This window comes from Anabrus simplex, chromosome 2 (assembly GCF_040414725.1).
Source record: "Anabrus simplex isolate iqAnaSimp1 chromosome 2, ASM4041472v1, whole genome shotgun sequence".
NCBI classification, from domain to species: domain Eukaryota; kingdom Metazoa; phylum Arthropoda; class Insecta; order Orthoptera; family Tettigoniidae; genus Anabrus; species Anabrus simplex.
In genome coordinates, this window is record NC_090266.1 from 573,418,442 (window position 1) to 573,444,878 (window position 26,437).

General features: G+C 38.1%; 1 protein-coding gene across 2 annotated transcripts in view; it reads right to left on the reverse strand.

Moving 5' to 3' along the window:
- Window positions 1-26,437, reverse strand: part of LOC136864231 (protein SCAI) — a 286,500-nt gene that overhangs the window by 137,232 nt on the left and 122,831 nt on the right. For both annotated transcript variants that reach the window (XM_067140962.2, XM_067140961.2), the window contains one exon: window positions 24,204-24,290. In XM_067140962.2, coding sequence (XP_066997063.1) covers window positions 24,204-24,290 — 87 coding nt within the window. The remainder of the gene's footprint in view (window positions 1-24,203; window positions 24,291-26,437) is intronic.

Below are 26,437 nucleotides of genomic sequence, written 5' to 3' on the forward strand. Positions count from 1 at the left end.
CACCACCATCAAAGCACCTTTGAAGATTTTTCAGGATTAAAGTCCTCAAGCATTTACCCCCAACTTCCTACCCTCTTACCCTTGGAAATTTTGAAGTTAGACATCAACTGGTGCTCAGGTCTAGGGAAACACCCGGCATTAACCACTCAGGCCGGTTCGACGTATATATCACGTCCATGGGACTCTAATCGTTCAGCCGTTTCAACGTACCACAAACGGCCGGCGCAGGAGGAAGTTAGAATGCCTATTACTCATGTAACACTGCTGCTTTGCGAGATTTGTTTTCACCTTATGAATCGAGAAGTTACGTACTTTCATGCCAGCTCCGTTTCATAATTAGAACTAATATGAAATTGATCAATATCTGTTGTTTTTGAATCATATTGATAAGGGATAGAACATGAGATGCGCACTATTTAGTTTCAAGCTATTTGCTTTAAAACGTATCCTTTCCTGTCATCCTCAGAATATTTTGTGAACTATATACAATTTGAAAATTCTTGCCACTTATGACGGGGAAGCACCGAAAGGAAATACTGTGCAGATATTTTTTTGCTTCACAAGCTAGTGGCTACTCAGTCGCAGAGGAATGGCTGGGCCATCTCATTCTCTTACAGGTGCGTAGATTATTGGTTTGATAGATGACTAGTGGAGTGATGTATTGGAAAATGATATTTTCGGAAGTGATACAGACATCTAATCAAGGAAGCTATTATAATGTGACATTATCATCACACTATTTTATGTACAATATGGATATAATTTTATTCGCATAGCCAATCATGTTTTATAATCAGGCAATTCTATGCATATAACAACAATTTAATCTGCGTTTTAACTGGACTTCATGGTTCATATCTGTTCATACTGCACCATTTTAAGATTCAAGATTAACAAGATGCCAACACACCGCGTCACAATATTTAAAGACTTTTCATTAACTTATTTTAACGTGTCCTGATCTTATTTTCAATATTTGTATGTGTGACTGAAGATGTGCCATAAGAGGATGAAACATGTATAATGAATATAGTCTAATGTAGTCTTAAATAAAGATAATTACAGTTCTGTAAAGGTGGAATTACGAATTTAAATTTTAACAAACAAAAAGATGTATTAGGCAAACATTATATGTAGTGGAGTACTAACACACAATAAAAATATTACCAAGCAAGTAGCTGTGCAGTTTGGGCCACATAGCTGTCAGCTAGCATTTTGAAGCTAGTAGGTCATGAAGGATACGGGATTAGACGTTGCTTTGGAAGTCTGGGGACAGATTTCATTGTCCTGCAGACCTGGTGGCCAACTGTTTGATTGGGGTAACCCCTAGTGGTGAAGGTCTTCCTCAGGTTATCTTTGGTTGGAGCACAGTCTTTAGGGGTTGAACAAATCCATTTGCTCCAGGTTACAAGGTTGTATGATAGAGATAATTTTGTGTGATATGGGTGAAAACTGTTGTAATGGAGATACTGCTGTTTGTTGGTCGGTTTGAAATTGCACAAAGGTGCTAATTTTGTTATCCTGGAGGTTGGAAGTCAATTGAGGAAAGTGAGGGAAATGAAGGAGATGTGCCAAGTGAAATGAACACTAGTTATAGAGTTGAGATGATGTAGGAATTATTCAAGTTGGCTTCATTTAAGGTGCTACAGGAAAACAATATCATCAATGAACCTCAACCAGACTAGGAGTTGGTGAAACTCAGTAGCAAGGAAACCTATCTAGAGTTTTCCCATGAAGAGGTTAGCATGGCATGGTGCCATTCTGGTGCCCATAGCGGTGCAACAAATCCGGTGAAGAACCTTGTCTGGAAACAGTGGGGAGTCCTGTATTGTGGTCCCTATGTATCTTGGGAAGCATGTGGAAACTGGGAATATGGGACTGGTTTGGGATGAGGACACTGATAGATAATTTGGATAGACCTTCGTGTGGTCCACAGAGTTTGATATAAGTGGCTAAGTTAACATTCTGATTGTGTGTGTGTGTGGTTTTGGTAGAGGGTTTTGGTGTCAGAGTTGTTGTGGGGCCTCAGAGACATAAGTCTCTGTGATTCATGACAGCCGGTATAGATACCAAAGTTGGACATCAACTGGTGCTTTTTTTTAATGCTATTTGTTCAGGGCATCGACCCATGTGTATCTTTTGCCCCTACTGGACCATACTGTATGAACCTGCGTGTAACTGAAATGGCGGTAGTGTGGAATGTTGTGTGTGAGGAAAGGAAGATTAAGGACATCACAAACACCCAGTCCCCAGGCCAGGGATATTAATCATTACAATTTAAAAACCCTGATCCGGCCAGAAATCGAACCCGGGGCCACCGGGTGAGAGGCGGACGCTTTGCCTCCTACACCATGGGGCCGGACAACTGGTGCTCAGGTCTGGCATTAACATTAGATAACCGATCTTTTTTCCCATTCACATGTTCATCTGTCTCCCCATTTGCTCTTCCTCACAAAGCATCTACTTGTGAACAATGACCACTACCAATATTATTTTATCTTCCACTGAAGAAGGCTGCAACTGAAAATTTACAACCCATGCCTTTCTTTTAAGTGTACTCTATCCACGTGTTCTTACATGGTAAGTTGCTGCTCTCTATCTGTATCTAGACTTATACATATTTCACTCCTGCTAGCTTCTTTTATCTGAGCATTTTTTATTTTAGTATGTGGCTTCCAGCATTTAGCTGATTTTATACACTTAACACCAAATTAATGGGCAAAATGTTTATCCTAACAAAATATTAAGTTCAGTATGAAACTTAATTTTAAGTTTTCTAGAAAAAATAATTTTAAAAATAAACATTTACTTGGTAACTGAACGGTTCTCCAAGAAATTACACACGTGTCGAAGCACACGTTCTATCGCAATTGCTGGCTGAGAACTGTTTGGCTGGGTTCTTGGCCAACGCAGACACTAATATAGCTCACTTAGAGGACTTTGGAAACTAATTCACAGATGTGTTAGCTAAGCTTATTTCATTAACAGTGACTGAAAATTGTCATGCGGCGTGTTGGCGTCTTGTTAATCCTGAATCTTAAAATGGTGCAGTATGAACATGATGTGAACCGTGAACTCCAGTTAAAACAAAGATTAAAATGTTATATGCGTAGAATTGCCTAATTATAAAACAACATGAGTGGCTATGCGAATAAAATTATATCCATATTGTACATAAATAGTGTGATGATAATGCCACATTAAAATAGCTTCCTTGATTAGATGAAGATGGAGTTATGATGATGATGCAAGTTGAACTTGATTGTGTGTTGACAATATGGGCCTAAGAAAAGAAAAAAATGAGTGAACTAATGAAATTGGAATGTAAACTGAACGCCCATCTGGTCACTCACCTCCCTGCCCGTCCTGCGTCGACCACTCCACCTCAAGTGTGAAACCTAACTGAGTGACGTCCTCGAAGGCCGCTGAGGACTGACTAGGACGGGAGGTTGAGGGGAGTTTGATGTAAGGGGAGAGGTGTATTACGTGCAATGTAATACATCTGTGTAGAATAAGAGAGTTTTGAATGTTTCATTGATCATTAATTTATTACTGTTCTATTATCTGCAGGTTTGAAACTGCCTGCATAACACTCATTTCGAATGATACTGTTCCAGTCACATTATCTACACAAGTTACAGTGGTGGTGTGAGGCAGTGAAAATATGATTTTCTCTGCCAAGTAAGTGGAACATCTACAGCCTGAAGTCGTTGAACAACTGAGTGACTAGACCAAGGCGAGAGATCACCTGTGTTAAAACAGTTTTTTTTTTTTTTTTGTGTGCTGCAGATTTTTTATTTATCCTATCGAGGAGAAACGTTGGTCAATCTATAACAAATGCAGTTATTGGAATGTCTTCACAATTTATTGCATGTTATTCTGGAATACTCCAACAGTAAAGACTTTTTTGTTTGTTTGTTTGCAATTTGCTTAATGTTCCACCGAAGACACAGATAGAATAAGAAAGGGCCAGGAGTGAAAAGGAAGCAGCCATGGCCTTAATTAAGGTACAGCCCCAGCATTTGCCTCATGTGAAAGATTCACCCTTGTAGGACTAGCTGACTATATATCATCAATGTCCTCCCTTGTCAAAAAGACCGACTTACGATATGTCACCAATGGCCACACAAGCTAAAATGACTAGCTGGCGATAATTCGTCGATGGAAGAAACCTGAAATATGTTCTAAACAGTTATCTTATTCAATAAATTTCTTTTTTCCTTTCTTACGAAAAATGACTTTAAATATTTTGAAAAAATCAAATCAAAATCTTGATTACAATCTATTTTATATAGTTTATTTATAGAAGGAGAACTTCAAAATATGCCTTGGACCTTTTCACCTCACCGCCTAGCAGGACAGGTGGTCTTTTCAGAAGCACTCTTCTTAAACATACCTGGTCCTAAAAGGAAAAACCAATGAGGCTTCAGGCAGTCACTGTGATAACTAATAGGATATGTGCACTGTATTACGCCAGACGGGAGGGTAAAGGCATATAAGCGTGAGTCAAGAGAATTCTTTCTCCCATTTCTATTCAGTGTGCTGCAAGTATACTTCACATCACTGCATCGTCTATTAGCACATGGGTCTGGACAGCCCTGAAATTCTTATTAGTTTCAGCATCCTGGCAAACTGAGTGTGGATTCTTCGGTGCTGGTCAAATATCAAATGGACATTCTACAAGAGGATTTCAATGCAATGGAGTGGATTTTAACCTGTGAAGACTTCATCAGCATGCTTGGCTAGAATGGAAGCGCAGCTCTGATTTCAGAGCAATGAAGCCACCAAAAGATCAAACACCATCACCCAAATACAAGTAAACTGTTATAATGTAATTTCTTTCCAATTCTTTCTAAAATATGTCATGATGATCTCTCATTTTTGTAGCTTAAACTTTTCCTCCTGGATTTTTCTTGTAGTGTAACTTTCCATTTCTATTTCTTACTTTGTTCTGGGGTAGACTTAAGATCTCATGTAATTATGGGATTAAATTCATAGTCATGTGTGTGCGAGTTATTTCTTCCAGTGCAAGCATTTCCTTGGTGCCTCTAAAGCATATTTTCAGAGCTAAATTTGATTTATAAAATTGGAAGAGGAGTTAGTTGAATTCTTATAGAATTAAATTACATTATGTTGAGGATATTTTTGTGGCAGTCATCTAGACATATTCTCAAATGATCTTGGCATGGCTATTATACTGGTAATAATAATAATAATAATAATAATAATAATAATAATAATAATAATAATAATAATAATAATAACAATAACAACAATAATAACAACAATAATAAGGAGGTTGTGTGTTAAAATTTTTATGCATGATGGTGATATCTGAAGAAAATGCAAATTTATGTGCTCAATTTATTATCAATTGCCAGTGGAATAAATGGTTAGGTCATCTAGCCTAGAATTATTTGAATTGTGGAGCAGACTGTGGACCGCATGTTTGGCTTTGTTATTGGCATGTGATCAAGTATCATGCTACTGAAACGTTAGGAATTTTAAGCACAACTCAAATTAAGGTGGTGATAATGGAGTACAAGCCCACACCAGATGAGATGAAGGTTACTTAAGAACATTGGAGTCTTCTTTTGACTTATTCCTACAGTGTACTTAAATCCTGTCACACTTTTAATAACAGGCGAACTTTGGAGGATAAAATTTAATAATTATTATTATTATAAAATTTAACTGATTCTAGCTATCCTGACCTTAATCAAGACCATAAAAATACAACATAACTCGTGTAAAAGAAACTTTTAAATAGCACGTGTCTTGGGTATGCTGATTGTGGACGTGATTTTTTTTGATGATATCTTGTTTACTCATTTACACTCATTTACTTATACTGGTGATTATTCCGTTTTGTTTTTGTATAGTCGTCGTGCGATGATTTGTCATTGTGTTCAACTGCGATGAGGTTGATGCTTCAGTGTTGTTTTGATTATCCTTGTTTGAAATGGAGTATGTTTAAATATAATACTGATGCTAAAACTCCAAGTTGTTGATAACTGTGGCAAGATAGTCACATATTTTAGGATTAGGAAAATCCAACGATGTTTGCTGATGAAGTGAGGTAAATAAGACTGTGTTAAATGACATAAGTTTACTCAAAGAAATATGTAAATTGAGTTGAGAAAGGGAGTTAAGAATTTCGCATATTGTAAATTTTTGAGACTGAGAATTCTCTTTTCTTTTAAATGAAGCCAGGGTTATTTTAGTTCTTTTCCCTGATAAATTTTCCTGTGACTGCAGGTGAATTATATAATTTTTGATAAGCTATTGTGATCAGAACAAATATTTCAATAATTTCATCTCCAATGATGAGTGATAAAACTAGGGTTCATCAATGATTATTATTTACTCAATGAAATCCTGTGAAACAGGGCTATGAATAGTTCAGCCTTGTCAATACATATACATATACAGGGTGAAGCAAAATTCGCGCACTCGGGCGTCGCGTGCGACGCCTCACATGCCAAGTAACAAGTAACATTTTGTGAGGGACATTTTTTTATTGCTGGCATGTGAGGCATGTCTCAAGTATTATTACAATATTATAAGTCCACCTGTTCAATACAATACAATATGATCCACTATTTCATATGGTCAAATATTTTTTATACATAAAAGTCAAAGGTACATGTTTCACCCTCCTTACGGGCATCATCAGCCTATATCAATCTTAAAAATAATACATATACTTATAAATTATAAGTTAAAATGTTGAAAAATGATTTCGTAAAACATTATACAATAACATCTAAAACAACGATAATGCACCAAAGTATGTTAAAAGAGAGTGAATTAACAGTTTTGAAGATTAAAACGTGATTAAACATGAAATTTTGAGAGTTTAAAACTAAAATGGATCCATATTTTTATAATATCATTACGACTGTGATGGCCTTGAGTGTAAACACAATCATGAAAGGGGGATGTTTCTTCAATTCCCAAGTTGAATCCAAGGAGGTAAAATCACTGTCAGTTATTATAAAACGGAAGTGTGAATGTAATAAACAAGTTAAAACCTATATGTTTGGGATATCTGAAAGTCGAGAAGAAAATGGAACTTCTGTAGAGGCGTTGCTTATGATAAAACGTGTGTCAAACCTAGCGGAGTTTGGAAATTATGTGGTAGTCGAATGGATCTAAAAGATAGTCAAGGTGATGTTATAATTCCGTTGAAACATTTCTTGGAAGAAATGTTCAGGATTTTCTGAAACAAAACGTAGAAGAAAGTTGATGAATAATACCGTACTGTACAAGAGACTTCCCGTACGTCAAAGATGGCTAATGCGGTACTTACTCGTATGGAGCGTATTAAGTACGTCAGGTTGTTACAGCAACGCTAGCTTGACTGGGTTTTCGACTTCTAGTATTATAACGGTGTGGCTGAGGCAGTGAAGGACATGGAGGGGGGGTAATGGTGGGTGGATCCTTGCGCGCATGTGTTGTTATTGGCGGGCTGTTAGGAGCAAGATGGGCGGGCCTATCATTTGACGAGGTGGTGGAAGCTTTAGAACAAGAAGTTCTACAAGTTGGCGGGATTGTATTATGTTTTGAATTCACCATGCCTAATAACTTTGGAGTTAGCTCATATAAAGGATTTTTTGCTTCCAAATCTTTTGTGAGAAACATTTTTTTATTGCTGGCATGTGAGGAGTTGCGCTGCGACGCCCGAGTGCGCGAATTTCACTTCACCCTGTATATAGAACTTATTTATTACATCAAATATGTTTTGAGAACAGACCAGTTCTCTTCCTATGCAATCTTCAAAAAGTTCCAAAATTCGTAAGACATGATCCTAAAACACATTATTTACACTCCTCGGTTATGATCTAAAAACTTTCCTATTCTTCTTCCAAGAGACAATTCTTGTGATCTTCCTTAAAATCCTGCATACCAGTACTCTAGAAAATAATCTGATAAAAATTTTAACATACCGTCTATGATATAAAAGCTGTTCATGTATTTTGGATCTAATATTTGAACCATTAATATAAAAATCCAGCATTTAAATTACGGTACATTTTCTCTAGTCTGCATCAACAAAAATTTTCTTATATTCTGCGTGCGACAACTGTGGAGTCATTCTTCTTCATGTTTTTGTATGGTGAAAATGTTTCCTTTCATGTGAGCCAGTCCTCAAATAGAACTTAAATCTAAAATGAATAGATATAACTATTAGTGAATTATTTAAGGACTTGTGTGACTGAAAACTCTACATAGGTTAAGACGTACAGTATATATGTCGTTAGGTTGCATGGCTTCTCTTCTTGTGAGCATAAAAATACTGACTGAATGCACTGCCCATTTGAAATAGTCACACTTAATTTTTCTTTTTCAGGTATAATTCTGTTATGTGTTTTCCTTTTCAGGTAGTTTATAAATTTGTTTATTAAAAAATTAGTTTTGACAGACTGAAGAACCTAGCAGTTATATATTTAAAAGAAAAAGAGAGAAAGTATGATTAATCATCACCACTGCATTTTAGGCTGTCATCCAGGTGGCAGACTGCCTATCAGTTGTTTACCTACTATCTTCTTAAACGATTTCAAAGAACGAATAGGTACCTCCCTTGGTAAATTATTCCAATCCTTAAATACCTCTTCAAATAAATGAATATTTGCCCCCAATCTGTCCCCTTGAATTCCAACTTTATGTTCATATTATCAATTTTCTTACTTCAAAAATTTCATTCAAGTAAATTCGTCTACTAATATTCCATGCCATCTACCTCCTAACAGCTCAGAACAAACCACTTAAGGCCGATAATACCACCTACAGGTAAAGTAAAATGTAACTTACCCTCCGCAAAATAAGAATATTTCCATTCAACCAATCCCGCACAGTGCAACTGGCAGCATAAATTGTAGTTACCCAGCACATAATTTATCGGCCATTTCGAGGTTCCAGGAGGACTTTACCTGCCGGGCAAGTTTTGAGAGCTGAACATCATTAGCTGCATTTCTGGTGACATACAGCTTAAATTAACTGTGTAAGCTGATAAAAACATGATACCATAAGAATGATCTATATTGTACTGCATTTTAAAAATCATGAATGCTTAACTTGAGTTGCAACTGTTGCACCACCCCCTCACATCTACAGCATTAGGGACATGTATTATGCTTCAAGCTTTCATGAAGAAAATCTACAAAGGTACAAAATCAAAACCTATTTGGAAACCATCTCGAATGGGTTTGAAATTTCAAATTTTAATTTATTCAGTTTTCAAACACCAGTTATAACTTGTATGTATCAACACTATCTCAAGCTTTTGCAGCGTGATGGCTAAAGTGCTCGCTTCGTAACATGAGGTATCTAGATTGGAGTCCTCATTATGCCACTTTTTTTACATAATTGGCTGTTTTCTTCATCTAAATGCCTTTTTCCATATGTTCTCTTATTGGTTATTGACAATATATTTCACTGAAATATTTAATTGCAATATTATACCTATTAGGAAAATGCTTTATATACGTGCTATTTACATACGGTGATTTTATGATTAATTCCAATCATCACCAATCTGCATTAAGGACTGTTGCCCAGGTGGGAGATTCCTAATCAGTTGTTTACCTGGTCTTTCCTGATATGATTTCAAAGAATATGGAAATCTTATCAAACATTTCTCTTGATAAATTATTCCAACCTCTAATTCCTCTTCCTACAAATGAATATTTGCTTCAATTTGTTCTCATGAATTCCAGCTTTATCTTCATAAAGTGAAACATTGGAAAGAAGTAAATTATCAATAAAAGGAAGCATGTGGAAATAAGTGAGGCTACAGAGCTAGTTTCAAATAGAGGATCATGGAGGCACCTAATTCACAGAAGCCAACAGATAGAATGCCCAAAGACAAGAAGTCCATAAGGAAGATGTATGTGTATACGCACATAAAAAACCCATGGCACTACAGCCATGATGGGCCTTGGCCTACCAAGCGACAACTGCTTACCCTCAACGCCTGCAGATTAAGACGTCGTGCATGATCGTTGCGACGAATCCTCTCAGCCATTATGCCTGGCTTTCCTGACCGGGGTTGCCATCTCGTCGTCAGATACCTCCTCAAATGTAATCATGCAGGCTGTGTGGACATTGAACCAACCATAAGGACCAGGTAAAAATCCCTGACCTGGGCAGGAATCGAATCCGGGGCCCCCTGTGCAAGGCAGGCATGCTACAGCTAGACCACGGGGCCGGCCATATACTCATCTCGAAGCACGTAAAAGACTATGATTTAAGAACAATGGCAGGGAACAATTATTTTTTGTTACAATAGGCTTTATGTCACACCGACACAGATAGGTCTCATGGAAATGATGGGATAGGAGAAGGAAGGAAGTGGCCGTGGCCTTGATAAAGGTACAGCTCCAGAATTTGCCTGGTGTGAAAATATGAACAAAAATAACTCTTGAATTTAAACTAAACAAAAAGGAAAAGCCTAATTGAGACTCAAAACTGCGTACCTTCTATTTCGGAGAGAGCGCCTTGACTACTTCACAACGAGAACGCTTTCTGAAACTCTGGTTTATGTTACAGCCTATAACTGGATTAGGAACATTTAAATGTTAAAATCTCTTGATTTAAAGTCCAAAAAGATAGTGATTTTGAACTCAGATTAACCTCATGAAAGTTTAAAGTAAACTGTTGTCTAACACTATAGACTTCCCTTGTTAGGCTTGGTGGTGGTAATCAGCAGATGCAAGCACAGGAAAATAACATGATCAAAATGAGCTTCACACATTTGCTGATAGAACGTCAGTCAAAAGTGAGAAATCACTGAAAATCAGTCTAGCCAACCCAGCACATCAGTGTCTAGCTCCAGGTAGCTACCTAGCATTTACGCAGAGGTGGTAGCAAGCAAGCCAAAGGACCCCTGATTTTTACCACCGGCTAGTTCACCTCCCACATAGCTGCCATCTAGTTTACAGAGGTGCCAATCTCTCCTTCACGACCTCTCGCCTTGCCCCACCCCTCTTCCCCTTGCCCCGCCTCTCCCTCCTTGCCCGCCCCTTCCTTTTCCTTTGAATCTCACAACAGTTAGTCTGAAGCATACACAACAACAGACCACACACCACATGCCATATTGAGAGGTAAGTCTCATATAACCTCTGCCATTTAACACACACACACACTCTCCTTCAATTCATTAATTTAATTTTACCTAATTTATTCGGGTTAACTTCATGGGCACTGCAATGAATTGCAAATTTTATACCAGACACAATGTATCCCTTTTAACCACATCTTCATGTGCCATCCTGAAAATGTCCAACAACATTTCAGCATGATTTAACAAGCACCACAACAGCATCCCATTTTATTATGATGTTGAAACACCATCTAAAAGTTCTATGTCAGCTGGTGGTTATTTACAGCGGCGTCCAATGACTTGCATACGGCTAACACCACTCAGTTAGATTTGGTGACTGACTACAGGATCAACATTTACCAGTTCCCATTTACAATTGAATTAGCAATGATTAGCAGTTGTAGAACTAACAGTTCTATGAATATTAATACATGAAAAAGTCTCTATGATGAGCATACTCAAGATGCAAGAATTTAGTACCTAATTTATTCAATTTCAACCCAGTTTTTATTGTCAATTTGTATATATGCGTTTCATTTGTTTTATGTCAATTGTGTGCATGTACATTTGTTTAGTTATTAGATGTTTTACATTAAGGCTGAAGATGGCCAGCTCTGGCTGAAACTAGTCCCTAGTTAATGTAATTTAGAATATTGCATATTATAGTATTGAAAGGTGGACCATTACAGCATAAATTTAATAATAATATTGTGATTACAATTCAATACGGATCAGAACCATGAAGTTTATATCCTATGATCATCTCTTCTAGTGAGAGCTTGTATGTGCAAGTCCACCTTCTAGGTCAATAGTTTCACTTCGTTCTTATCTCTTTCAGTGTGGGGTTGTCTATCCTAGTACACAGTCTGAACACTTTCAAGTCAGAAAATATCTGACACTGGAAATGTCATACCAAGGCTTGAAGCTGGCGAGCCTAGATGTTATCTTCATGCAGAGGACTGCATATTACAACTTACTGCAGAGGACCCAAGCAGGAGTTCTTGCCAAATCACAGCAGTGGTAGGAGAGTCCCATTGGACCACATTATGAACATTACAGGAAGACCAGCAACATCCCTACCATCTGCAGGGTGTTCAGCATATATCGGAGAGAGATTATGCACCATGCAAGGACTTACGTTAATGAGTACAATGTCAACCTGAAGACAATGTGAATCATATTTTGTTCATAGACGAGGCCTCCTTTACAAGGAGTGGCATCTTCAATTTTCACAACACGAATGTGTGATCTGAGAACAATCCCCATGGTACCAGATGTTCCCAGCATCAGGTTCAATTTTCATTAATATTTGGACACCCTTGTGGAATAACAAAGTAAGGGATGCAGTGAAAGAAAAACAAGAAACATGGAGGAGCTGGATAGGAGGCAGAAATATGGAAAGGAGGCAAAAGTATCGTGAAGGAAAGAAAGCATGTCAGAAAATTGTACAGCAGTCCTGCAAAAAGTTCGCAGAAACCTTGCGAGAAGATGTTAAAGGATGTAAGAAAGTGTGTTATGGATTGTAGAGATGAGCCATAAGCGGTCTCTGGCCGGCCTGAGCTCGTATGTGTGTCCGCCAGATAAGCTAAGCTTGCATCGTGCAACAGCACTAGGGCTAGGCTGGGCTTGTTAAGTTACAAGGGCCACATCAAGGCAGCTCGGCTAGCAGGACTGTTTCCTTTGCAGGCTGGGCGGCGATTACTAGCGTGCTGCGTTCACCGAGTTAAATGAAAGAGTCATTCAGTACTGTTGTAAGCAATGTAGTTATAATAATAATAATAATTGACCAATGCCATAAACGTAGGATAGTGTTATAGCTATTCATCCGAATCCAGGTGTGATTCCTGATACTAGATGATGGAACCAAAGGAGCAAGTTTAGTATTGTTGGACTGCTGTCTCCTAAATCATCTGTGGCTTCTTTGACAGGTTCTCGGAAGAAAATCAATCAATCAATACTGATCTGCATTTAGGGCAGTCACCCGGGTGGCAGATTCCCTATCTGTTGTTTTCCTAGCCTTTTCCTAAACGTTTTCAAAGAAATTGGAAATTTATTGAACATCTCCCTTGGTAAGTTATTCCAATCCCTAACTCCCCTTCCTATAAATGAATATTTGCCCCAATTTGTCCTCTTGAATTCCAACTTTACCTTCATATTGTGATCTTTCCTACTTTTAATCGTCTACTAATATCATTCCACGCCATCTCTCCGCTGACAGCTTGGAACATACCACTTAGTCGAGCAGCTGGTCTTCTTTCTGCCAATTCTTTCCAGCCTGAATTTTGCAACATTTTTGTAATGCTACTCTTTCGTCGGAAATCACCCAGAACAAATCGGGCTGCTTTTCTTTGGATTTTTTGCAGTTCTTGAATCAGGTAATCCTGGTGAGGGTCCCATACACTGGAACCATACTCTAGTTGGGGTACCAGAGACTTATATGCCCCCTGCTTTACACCCTTACAACCACCCCTAAACACCCTCATAACAATGTGCAGTCCAACTCGTTGGCTGAATGGTCAGCATACTGGCCTTCAGTTCAGAGGGCCCCAGGTTCGAATCCCGGCCGGGTCGAGGATTTTAACCTTCATTGGTTAATTCCAATGGCTCGGGGGTTGGGTGTTTGTGCTGTCCCCAACATCCCTGGAACTCTCACACTACACATAACAGTATCCTCCACCACAATAACACGCAGTTACCTACACATGGCAGATGCCGCCCAAACTCATCGGAGGGTCTGTCTTATAAGGGCTGCACTCTGCTAGAAATAGCCACATGAAATTATATACCATGTGCAGAGATCTGTACCCTATATTTATCATCCCATTTTTGTGATTATCCCAATGAAGATCTTTCCTTATATAACACCTAGATACTTAAAATGATTCCCATAAGGAACTTTCACCCCATCAATGCAGTAATTAAGAGAGTGGACTTTTCCTATTCATGAAACGCACAACCAACTTTTAACTCCATTTATCATCATAAACTTGCCTACTGTCCATCTCGCAACATTAGAGGTCATTTTGCAGTTGCTCACAATCTTGTAACTTATTTATTACTCTACACAAAATAACATCATCTGCAAAAAGCCTCATATTTGATTCCACTTCTTTAATCATATCATTTATGTGTATAAGAAAACAAAGGGACAATAATACTGCTTTGAGGATTTTCCCTCTTATTTATTACAGGGTCAGATAAAGCTTTGCCTACTCTAATTCGCCGAAAATAACTTTCTAGAAATATAGCCACCCATTCCGTCACTCTTTCGTCTAGTCCAATTGCATTCATTTTTGCCAGTAGTCTCCCATGATCCTCCCTATCAAATGCCTTAGACAGGTCATCACAATACAATCCATTTGACCCCTGAATCCAAGTTATCTGCTGTATCTTGCTGGAATCCTACAAGTTGAGCTTCAGTGGAATAACCTTTCCTAAAACCAATCTGCCTTCTATTGAACCAGTTATTAATTTTGCAAACATGTCTAATATAACCAGAAATAATGATTTTGCAAAGCTTATATGCAATGCATGTCAAACTGAGTGGCCTGTAATTTTCAGACTTATATCTATCACCCTTTCCTTTATATACAGGAGCTACTATAATAACTCTCCATTCATTTGATATAGCTCCTTCATGCAAACAATAATCAAATAATTACTTCAGATATGGTACTATATCCCAACCCGTTGTCTTTAGTATCATCCCTGGAAATCTTATCAATTGCAAGTGATAAATACCATTGTTAATCCGTATTTAAGATACGGAATGTGTAGGATGCTAAAGGGTTTATTGTGTCACCTATTCAAAACATAAATTTTTAAACACTTAGGAATTTATTATTATTTCCTAAGTGTTTAAAAATTTATAATGTATTAATAGGTGACACAATAAACTCTTTAGCATCCTACAATCTCATCAATTCCAGCTACTTTTCTAGTTCTCAACTCTTGTCGTTATCATAGGTAAATTTTAATTTTAATACTTCTTTATTAGTCACCTCCTCCATCTGGACATTATCCTTGTAACCAATAATCTTTACGTACTGCTGACTGAATACTTCTGCCTTTTGAATATGCTCGCATGCACACTCCCCTTGTTCATTACCGATTCCTGGAATGTCCTCCTTGGAACCAGTTTCTGCCTTAAAGTACCTATACGTACACTTCCATTTTTCATTAAATTTGTGTGACTGTCAATTATGCTTACCAGCATGTTATCCTTAGCTGACTTCTTTTGCGAGAGTCAATTTCCTAGTAAGTTCCTTCAATTTATCCTTACTTCCACAGCCATTTCTAACTCTATATTTCTTTCCAATCTGCACCTCCTTCTTAGTCTCTTTACTTCTGTAATAATATAGTGGGTCTTTACCATTCCCTACCACTCGCACACACCGTTCGCTGCAGAGAGCCAGCCAAGGCCAGGTGACATCACTATCGAACTTTCCATTTCTTCTATTTCAGTATCTTAAGAACGGAATGAGCTATCAAAATTCTAAACACACCATCATGTAGCCCCGTATCACAAATGATAACGTATCAAGTTTCATAAAAATAGCCTGAAGAATAGCCGAGTTATTTAAGGTAGAAGAATATTGAATTTGAAACCACAATGGTCTAGCCTATGCATATAAAAAGGAGCCCGCTGGGCTAGTAGAAAACAGTATCTTCATGTATTCCCAGATGCCATGTGTGCCAGTATCTTCATGTATTCCCAGCTGCCATGTGTGCAGGCCAGCTGCGGAAAGTTATATTTGAGGTTGTTACCCTGTCTGGTTGAGTGCCGATGACAGACGTATTACAAAGTACGAGTGTTCCAGTTTAAATTCCGTTGCTAAGGGGGTGAAAAGGGGGGGGGGGTGAAATTTCAAAATGAGTGCACCTATATCTCAACACATTAAAAGTTTACAAATGTAAAAATTGGTATTTAGAATCTTCTTTGAAAATAAGGAAACACGTATTTTTTAGTTTTCAGAAAATCCCAATAGGACGGGTGAAAAAGGGTGAAAATGGGGGAAATGTGTTGAATGCCTTTAATCAGGATACCGGTACTTATATCTCAGAAACTGAAGATATTACAGACCTGAAAATTGGTACTTTTGATCTCCTTTAAAAATAAAGAAACACGTATTTTTTTGTTTTTGGAAAATCTAATTAATGGGAGGGTGAAAAGGGGGTGAATTTTTAAAATGAGTGAATCTATATCTCCAAACTTTTAAAGTTTGCAGATGTAAAAATTGGTATTTAGAATCTTCATAAAAAATAAAGAAATACGTATTTTTTTGTTTTCGGAAAATCGCAATAGGAGGAGTGAAAAGGGGTGAAAAGGATGGCTGCTGTGGTGACCCTCACTTTGAGGGTCATGTTTCCGGAGTATCAGACGGACTTCATGGCATGTCCAAGGAGTATTTGTCAGATTGCCTTTTATTTTATTTTAGTATCATTTTATTTCATTTTGCTGGTTTCATATTTTATGTCGTTTACTAGATTCTAATGTACTGTCCTTTTGCATCCTGTAACTGGCTTAGGCTATTCCAAATTTGAACCATGTATTGGGTGGAAACCTGCGAGGTTCAATAAACTACTACTGTTTTCCAAGTGGCAGTGTCCCGAGAATAGATGTGACATACTCGCACTATAAAACTACTCTAATGCACTGAATAAGAAACATTGTTGATCGGGCATCAACGGAAATATGAGCTATCCGTTCACCATCCTCTGTGATAAAATTGAGGTCATCATTACCCCATGTACCACTGGATTCAATAGTGCATGAATGCATGCATTTTTTGAGATTTGATAGTGCATGGAAACCCAGGCTCTAGTGTTCACAAAGCTGTTTTTGCTGTAGTTAAAAATAAATGTGATAGAAAGGAAGATCGTAGAAGTAGGACTATTGGGCAGTACCATTTAGCTGATCAAACAGGCATGAGGGAGTTTTAAAGAAGTAACTGTGATCAGTAGAAAACAGTAAATAAAAATGTAAACAGACTCTGGGATGGGTTTTAAGCAATTGTTGAGGAATGTGAAAACAGGTTTGTACCTTTAATATCCAAAAATCCTCTCTTAGCGAGCACCTACATCTTAATATGAATGTATTCCCAAAATTTCATTTCCCTATGTCCAGTAGTTTTGGCTCGGCGATGATGAATCAGTCAGTCAGTCAGTCAGGACAAGCTATTTTATATACATAGATTAGGTGGTTACTAAAAACATTTTATTAAGAGGACCAGCTAAATCTAAGTCTGAAATAGGCCATTGTTTTGTGAGTTTCTTTAATTATGTATTCTACGTCCTGCGCCAGAGTTAAGAAAATAATCTTGGAATGTGAGCCACAAAACTGTATTTAAACACGGTCCTACACAAGGTATTCATGTAAAGCCTTCATGAACTGTTAAGGCTTCCCTATTATTCACACTTATATCTGTTACAAATGCAACCCTCTCTAAATCTGGCAGCTGAATTCCTAACGCACCACAATGAGTCGTAAATTCTTTCATGATGTTTTCACCAGACTTCGTAATATTGGGAAACGGACAGGTTAAATTAAATTTTTCATTGCCCACTCAATGTAGTAAATGTTTTTTTTTGTAATCATCCATCCACATGTCTGTAGTTGCAGCACAAGAATAAACACTGCATTGCATCATGAACGTCCGGTATTACCGAGTGACAAATATCATCGGCCACTTCATGACTTCGCCACGAAAACGTTATCCAGTGCAGCAACACCTCAGACGCAGTTACTTTACTAAAGTCATTTCGTACATTAATTCTTGTTTTACCACTTGAAAGACAGTACCTGACAACAATGAAAGAGTGTAGGTTTAAGGAACACATTTTAACACAAGTCTCTTTTATTTTATGTTTTATACAGATAGGAATAACTCTACTGCATGAAGCACTCATCTGACTCGAAGAGCGAGTGCCATTATGCCTTGCTAATGTGCTGGTATTTGAGCTTCGTAAGAGGCACTGTGCTATTTTGCATTGTACAAATTCTGTTTTCTGTCTCTTGTTATCAATAACATAAAATCATTCCCATACTCCACCCTTCACAGCACTATTTTCTTTTAAAGTATTTGACTTATTTTCTTATTTTAATCTCGACTTCACTGAGGATATGTATGTTCGATGATCATCTAACCACATTCAACTGAAGACATGTGTTCTGAATTTTTTAGTGCATAAAACAAGTAAAATTCAATTTACAGATTTTTCAAACTTGCTTAGTTATACAGAGGGTCAATTACACATAATTATACATTATTAAAAAATTGCATATAAATTTACATCATGTGTAATATTAAAGCCTACATTAGTATAAAAAAAGAGGCAAAAACAAATAGATTTGTCACTTTTCAGTTTTGTTTTTTTTACGAGTGACTTTACGCCGCACTGGCACAGATAGGTGTTATGGCGGTGATAGATTAATCACTAATGTGGCCAAGATCTTTGAGCTCATCATGACTTGACCTTGTGAATCACTGGGCTTGCTTATTTCCCAGCGTGAATACTAGGAAGCTTGCACCAGCCAGCTGGCAGCACCATCACATCGTGGTTGGGCTGGTTCCTGGAGATATAAGCAATTTCCTAAGCTTGAGCTGGTTTCTTCTCTTCTCCAATGGATTGGTTAAAAGAAATTAAACAGAAGGAAAGAGAGGATATTCTCCAGTGATGGGAGGAGTATTTTGCTAGCTTACTTAATATCAAATGCAAAGACCTGGAGAATAAGGATGAACATGAAGAAAAAATGGAGGAAGAAAACCAAAATGAAGATATAACAATGTTGGAAACAGATGAGAAGAGGCACAACATCAGGTGTGGATGAGGTGGCTACAGAGATGATAAAAGGCAGCAGAACCAGGAAAGTTACATTGGATATATAGATTATTTCAAGTGATATGAAAGAAAAAAGGAAGTACCAGAAGACTGGAGGAAGGGTCTGAGATTCCAGGTATTCAAGAAGGGTGACAAGAGAGAATGTAGCAACTATAAGGAATCATCCTCATTTCACATGTACCAAAGATCTTTGAGCGAATATTTGAGAGGAGACTGAGGATGAAAGTAGAAAAAGAAATGGAGGAAGAAGGAATAGGGATTTAGAAGAGATATATCAAATTTTGATCTAATTTTTCCATTAAGGAATATGATGGAAAAAAAGATGTGAATTCAGGAAGGATTCAGTGATGAAATTTTTATAGATATTGAGAAGACATGACAGTGTACCACGGCAACTGGTCTGGGATGCAGTGATAAAGAAACAGAAGTACAAAGATTCAAAGCCATGTATGAAAAGTGTGGAAGTAGTGTGAAGGCTAAGAAAGGACAAACAAACTGGTTCAATATAGAAACAGGACTTCAGCAAGAAAGTGTACTATCCCCTCTACTCTTCATCACAGTCACAGAAGAAATCCACAAGAGTGTACAACAAAAAATAGGAAGCAAAGAGACAAAGGCATCACTCTTTGCAGATGACATAGTAATATGGTGAGAGAATGAAATGGAAGTACAAGTTACTGTCTGGAATCGAGAGATAGAGGAATATGGAATTAAAATAAATGTGGAGAAGAGTTGTGATGATGAGAGGTAATCAAGAAGGAAGAGAGAATACTGAAGTAAATGGAAGACCATTCGAAGTTGTGAAAAGCTTCAAATATTTGGAGAGTATATTTGCAGAAAATAGAAAAATAATGAAGAAATTGGAAGGAGAACCCAACAAGCCAATTCTTTGTACCAATATGTAAGAAGTATAGTGTGGAATACTAGAATATTCAAGGCTCAATGTATTACACACCAATATTGACATATGCGGTAGACACATGAACAACAACAAAACGTGATGAAAGCAGAATCCAAGCAGCCAAGATGAAATTCCTTACAGGAATAATTGGCGTACCTTATCTGCAGTTTCTGTAAGGTATTCTACCACCACCACCACCACCACCACCACCACCACCACCACAGGATGTTCCACTCCATACCCGTTGACACGTGGTTTCCTACATGATGGAGCAACCCTGCACATTACCAACACAGTGTGCCGTCACCTATCTGCAATGAAGAATTGGGTGTTTGGGCCCTATTCGTTAGCTTGCAAGATGCCCCAATCTAAACCCCTTAGGTTACTTCCCTTGGGGGTGCATGAAATCTAAGGCATAATGTACAGAAGTGGAGACCTTGCAAGAGCTCTGGGAACATGTCTCGGAAACTGCTCAGGACATCAGTAAAAACCACAAAATACAAAGGCGGGTTCAAGAGAATTTCCTCTGAAGGAGCCGAGCATGTATTACTGCCAATGGCAGACATTTTGAACACCTGCTGTAACAATGTGCACCATATCCCATGACCAATTTTTTTCTATAAAAAAAAATAAACTTACACTTAGACTTTTACATAACCTTTACTTTTGTGATCATAATCGACAGGACCTCCATTTTTGTGAGGAATCCAACCCACTGGATGCGATATTTCCTTTCAGAAATCCCACATGCATTGACCAGGACTCAAACCTAGACTGCCTTGGTGAGAAGAGGTGAACGATGCCACTGGAAATGTTTCTATGACACCCTATCTTATTCCGTTTTTCCTGGAGAGTCAAGGGTTGTAGGAGATTTAGCAGAGTGTTACGGCTGTATGTCCTTCTTGATGCCAATAATTAGAGAAATGCTGCAAGTTCATGCGGTGGTAGTGGTGGTGGCAGCAGGAAGTGTTGACTTTTGTTGTACGCTGGGTACAGGTGTTGCAGACTGCAGAAACATCCAGTCCTCGAACTATAGGAATGCACTTGTTAATATAATGATTTCTGGCCCGAATGAATCAAACCTGCAGCTTCAGGGACGGAAGACGAATATGCTAGCCATTCAGCTATGCAGCGGGGCAATTGTGTTCTCGTTATAGTATTTACTAGCTGATGTACCCGTGCTTCGCTACGGGATTCTCAGAAAGACTGACTTGGTGGCTTTCCTAACTGAAGTCAACATAGGTCATTACAAAAACGTCAGTAGGAATGTAGCGATTGAAAGCAATGTTATCATATAAAATATTTGATCAAATGAAAAACCGCACACTTTCTCACTTTCAACGAACAGTACTACGGTGCCGATCTAAGAGTCCTAAGTTCCAAAGCTGGAATAACCAGGTCGCAGACTGCCCTGAACACTCCTCTGTCATTATTCCGTTAAATATGCACACTACTCATTCCAATCAGTGCCTCAGAGTAGGGACTGAATAGCTCGAATACTATGATGAACCAGTGTGTTACGTACCAGATATATCATAAAATGTATGAACCAGAGGAATGGCATGCTAAAGAAGAAAGTTATCTTACTCCCCAGCTACTTCCCGCCAATATACAGGCAGGCTGTTACAGTCGGTACAACCAGGCGAGTTGCCTGTGTGGTTAGGGGCGTGCAGCTGTGACCTTGCATCCGGGAGATAGTGGATTCGAACCCCACTGCCGGCAACCCCGAAGATGGTATTCCGTGGTTTCCCATTTTCACACCAGTCACACCAGGCTGTATCTTAAAGCCAAGGCCGCTTCCTTCACACCACTATTCATTTCCTATCCCATCGTCGCCATAAGACCTACCTGTGTCGGTGCGACGTCAAGCAAATTTAAAAAACCTTGGTACGCTGCAGTAATCCTATCTATCGGGGATGAGAGGAAACAGAAGACAAAAAGCACATCACAACATACAATGGTCAATGTAATGTTATTGTTGATAAAGTTTATGTGCTTTCTATATTGCAGGCCTTCACATTAGTTTTCTTTCGACTCTGTGATATTAGGGTGTCTTACAAAAATATTTATATCGTAGACTGTAGTTCCTTATTCTCAGAATTTACATACCGATTTTCACTAAATTCTGTTTACTCATTTTCTCGTGACTCGGTGTGATATGGACTTAGTAACAAAAATCCAAATTCATGAATATCTCTGATTATATGCGGTACGGTAACAATGTATAAGACATAAGTGATCGGAAATTTAATAACTTCTTACATAACTACTACTAACTTAAGACATAACTAAAGTTATGTTAGTTATGTAGTATTTATCGATACGACCACTAATAACATAAATAACTTATTTGAGAATTACATTTCAGGCCTTCCCCTAAACTACCATTTCACTCAACGTGCATAAAATAATTAGTAGCCTAGATTGCAGTGGTTCATCACCCGACGTTACATACCGATTTTCATTAAATTCTCTTCAGCCGTTTTCTATTGATGCGTGTACACACATACATACATACATACATACAGAAATTATGGAAAAGTAAAAAATGTATTTCCTTGTTACTGTGGACATGACAGATACAGAAATATCATTCATTTCAAATTCACAGCAATGCACGGGCAAAACACTTATTTTATATATAGATTACATTTCAGTCCTTCCCCTGAACTATCATTTCACTCAGTGTAATAACATTGATAGCCAAGATTATAGCGACCTATTCCCCGACTTTGCATACCAATTTTCGTGAAGATATGACCACTAATAAAATAAATATTTGAGAATAAAATTTCAGGCCTTCCCCTAAACTACCATTTCACTCAGCGTGATTAAAATAATTTATAGCCTAGATTGTAGCGGTTCATCGCCCGACTTTACATTCCGATTTTCATTACATTCTCTTCAGCCGTTTTCTCGTGATGCGTGTACATACATACATACAGACAGACAGACAGACAGACAGACAGACAGACAGAAATTATGGAAAAGTAAAAAATGCATTTTCTTGTTACTGTGGACATGACCGATATAGAAATACCATTCTTTTCAAATTTTGAGCAATGTACAGACAAAACTCTTATTTTATATATATAGATTAATGGGATGACCAACCCGAACTCTATGGCACAGTGGTCAGTGGCATGACATTCTGGTGAGTTTACTGTGATCTGATGGCGAGCGGTTTGAATCCCACTGCCAGCTGTCTTGACGATAGTGTGATTTCCCATTTTCACCTTCAGGGAACAAACAAGGGGCAGGGATCATCATCATTGGAATAGGCCGTATTATGCTTAAAACTGATATTGCTGAGTACTTACTGAGCTTTCATTATACTTTAAACTTAATGAATGTAAAGTTATGCCCCATACCATCACTAAACTCTGTCAACGCACTAATGTTAGTGGTTACTCTGGAAATGGGATATGGATGTTATTGTTTTTGTCGACAGTGGATGCTCGACCTTGAAGATACACCATCAGACTGTGGCTGGTTTAAACACTTGCCCACATACCCTAGCAGACTCATCAGTAGCTACTGCCAGCTGCTGCATTCAAATTCAGCTACAGACCTGAAATTTGCAACATTGTGATGCTCTCCCCAAGACCTATTACTTGAGTTAATTTTGTGCAATAGTACCCTCCACCCTATACATATATGTTTGTAACTACAGAGTGCCCATGTAGATTTTCGTTCTTAGTAAACAACTTGGTATCTGTGTAGAGGAAAAGAACACAGCCTAGAAGAGGAATTCTCGTACCTAAATTTTTTGACTCAGTAATGGGAAATTATGCCTTTGCTGGCAGGACCTAGTGTTTACAGTGCACTATGTCTTCTGGTATGGGCTAGAGCAATTTTGTTACTTTCATTGATCTGTCTCTGTCTTATCCTTGACTTTGACAATATGAAAGTGACTGAGGTATGAGCGATACTAGTAATGCCATTCCTTCTGCAGCCAGTCCCTGCTATGAATGGTGTGAAAATGTTGCTCATAGGGTCGGTAGGTGCATGCATTTCAGTGGGCTTGGCATACTGATATGTAATAGCAACTTCTGGCTTGGTGAGGAAAGCAACAGGAAACTACCTCACTCCTCATTTCCCTAGTACACCTCTTCAGTGATGCCTAGGCCATCTGTGACAGCTGATGGCAGAGCTGTTGAGGATCCAACCAGCCTTAGGGCTGAAGACTGAACATACATAATGGGAAATTAACCCATGTCCATCCAAATAAGCTGAACACACCTCACTGCCATAGCTAGTCAATCCCCTTAGTTGATAAAGCCAAGAATAAAGGAAAAATCTTCTTGAATGCCAAGGAAGCAAGACAATATTGCCTAAATTTTGCAAAGTACTTACTATCTTCTGGATGCTTCATAGCAGAAAAACAACCATCAGCAGAAATGTACAGCAGGAGAGCACCATTTGCAGGGAGTTCTTTGAAACCTGAAACAAGAAAGAAAGAAAGAAATAAAGAATGAAAGAAAGAAAGAATGAAAGAAAGACAGAAAGAAAGAAAGAAAGAAAATGTCTTTTAGCCAACTCCATTACTGTGGTAGGTAAAAAAAAAAAGCAATAGAAACAGGTCTTCCAACCCATATGTATTGTGTCATTAAACCAATCTATGGCCCTTAAATCACAGCATCATAATATATGATATTAACACAATGAACTCAGAAAATATTAATTTCATAATTTCTTGGTCTACAATTGTATTTCAGAGCTTATCTTTACATATAATATGTCAGGTTTATCAAATCCAACTTTCTCTCTCATGGCTGACTGCAGAAACTATGACTAGTTTTAAGCCTTAGGCAATGTGAGAAATTGAAGGAACTTCTGGCTGCGCAAAAATTAAATAAAGGGAAGAACTCCTATTCTTTGGATAACCGATCCATCCTAATAATATATCCATAAAGGATCATCTTTAAGCATAATACCAGCTGCATTATTTTAAACAAAAAATATTAAATGTCCACTTTCATGATTAAACTAGATTCCCATTTGCAGTCTGCTAGGTTCCTTTGCCCTTCATGTCTTTCCTTCGATGCTGGCAAAGCTTACATGTTTAGTGCCACATGTTCGTAGTTGATGTTGAAGCCCACGTTAACTGAAGTGATTCTCTTGGAATTATAGATGACATTGTAAAGCTAGTACTGTCATTCAATCCTGGGTCTGTAGTCCTCTTCTGAACGAAGCGAGCACAAGCTGAAAGCGACAAACGAAAATTACGAAAAGTCCGAGCCGGACCAGAATAAATGTATCACACTTCACACGAAACTTAACATGGCTCTCTCGGTGAATATTTCCAGAATATCTCGAAGAAAAAAAAGGAAGGTTTAGGAAGTATCACCGGGTTTAAATATCCTCGAGGTTGGAGGCGTGGCTTTTAGAAACATTACGATTGGCGTTTTTTCTACACAATTACTTCTCTTCATTGGTTCACTTGCTTCAGAGAATGTTCCACCTCGCGCACACTCGAATGACACAAGTTTAGCTTTGAGCCAGGCCAGCATATCACGTGATCTTGCACACACACTTCACTGCAGAGGGTGAAAATTCAAATAAAACAAAATGACTTCAGCTCGCCACAACACCTGGCTGAATGAGATAAGAGTCTGTCACCACTAATATCTTGAAAACAGGGGCGGTTTTACCATAAGGTTGCAGGTTTGTGCTACCCCCATTAAATTCTTATTTTTATTTTAGGTGAAGCTTTATCATTCGGATTACTCAACTACTGTATTTTCATTCAAGAAGACAAACCTTTTAAGACCTTGAAAGAGCAAATATTGACTACAGGGTACTTTACAAGCCGGTACTCTTAGATGTTCACTGCAGGAGCCGAAAAGTTTGCAGCGGGGGGGGGGGGGGCGCAGGGCTAACAAAAGATTTTATCTGGCTCCTACTTGGCAAATTGTGCTAGTCTCTACTACCACGATTAGGTGTACTCAACCAACAGATGTCGAATGGATGAAGATAATAAAAGTACGTGTGTTTTTAATGACAATTTCACAGGATTGTGCCTAGAACTTTCTCTAATTTATTCTGTACAAGTTTCAGCAAAATCATCTGGAAGTGTGGAGTTGAAGAGGACCTCTACAGCTTACATCGCAAGGAGATGGGATTTCATATTGGATTCTACCCATATTTCATCATGAACTGCTAAATCTACAGACCATCACCAACGGAGGAGAAATGCAGAGATTTCAACCCTAGACTGTTCAATTGAGGATGTCCGAAGCTCAACATGAAGCCTACAGTATAAGTTAAGTCGACAACGTCTTTATTTATATCTGCTCTTTGTAGCAATTTCTTTCTCTATCCTTTTGGTGTGGTCTCTTAGTCTAGCAGTAGATTTATTCCTCATGTTAGTTCATTAATTGTGGCCAAATGTTCAAGTTAAGACCTGAAGTTTAGTTCGTGTACTTGAGTCATATTCCTAACCACGTGTTACAGAGTTCTATAATGATGGATCATCGGAAGTTTATCCATGTATTATCATAACCATCCTTTCTTATTTAATTAATGTTACTGCATTAGCGAGTTAATCTGTGTCGGAAGAATTTATTGAGATAATATTTTCCCTATAT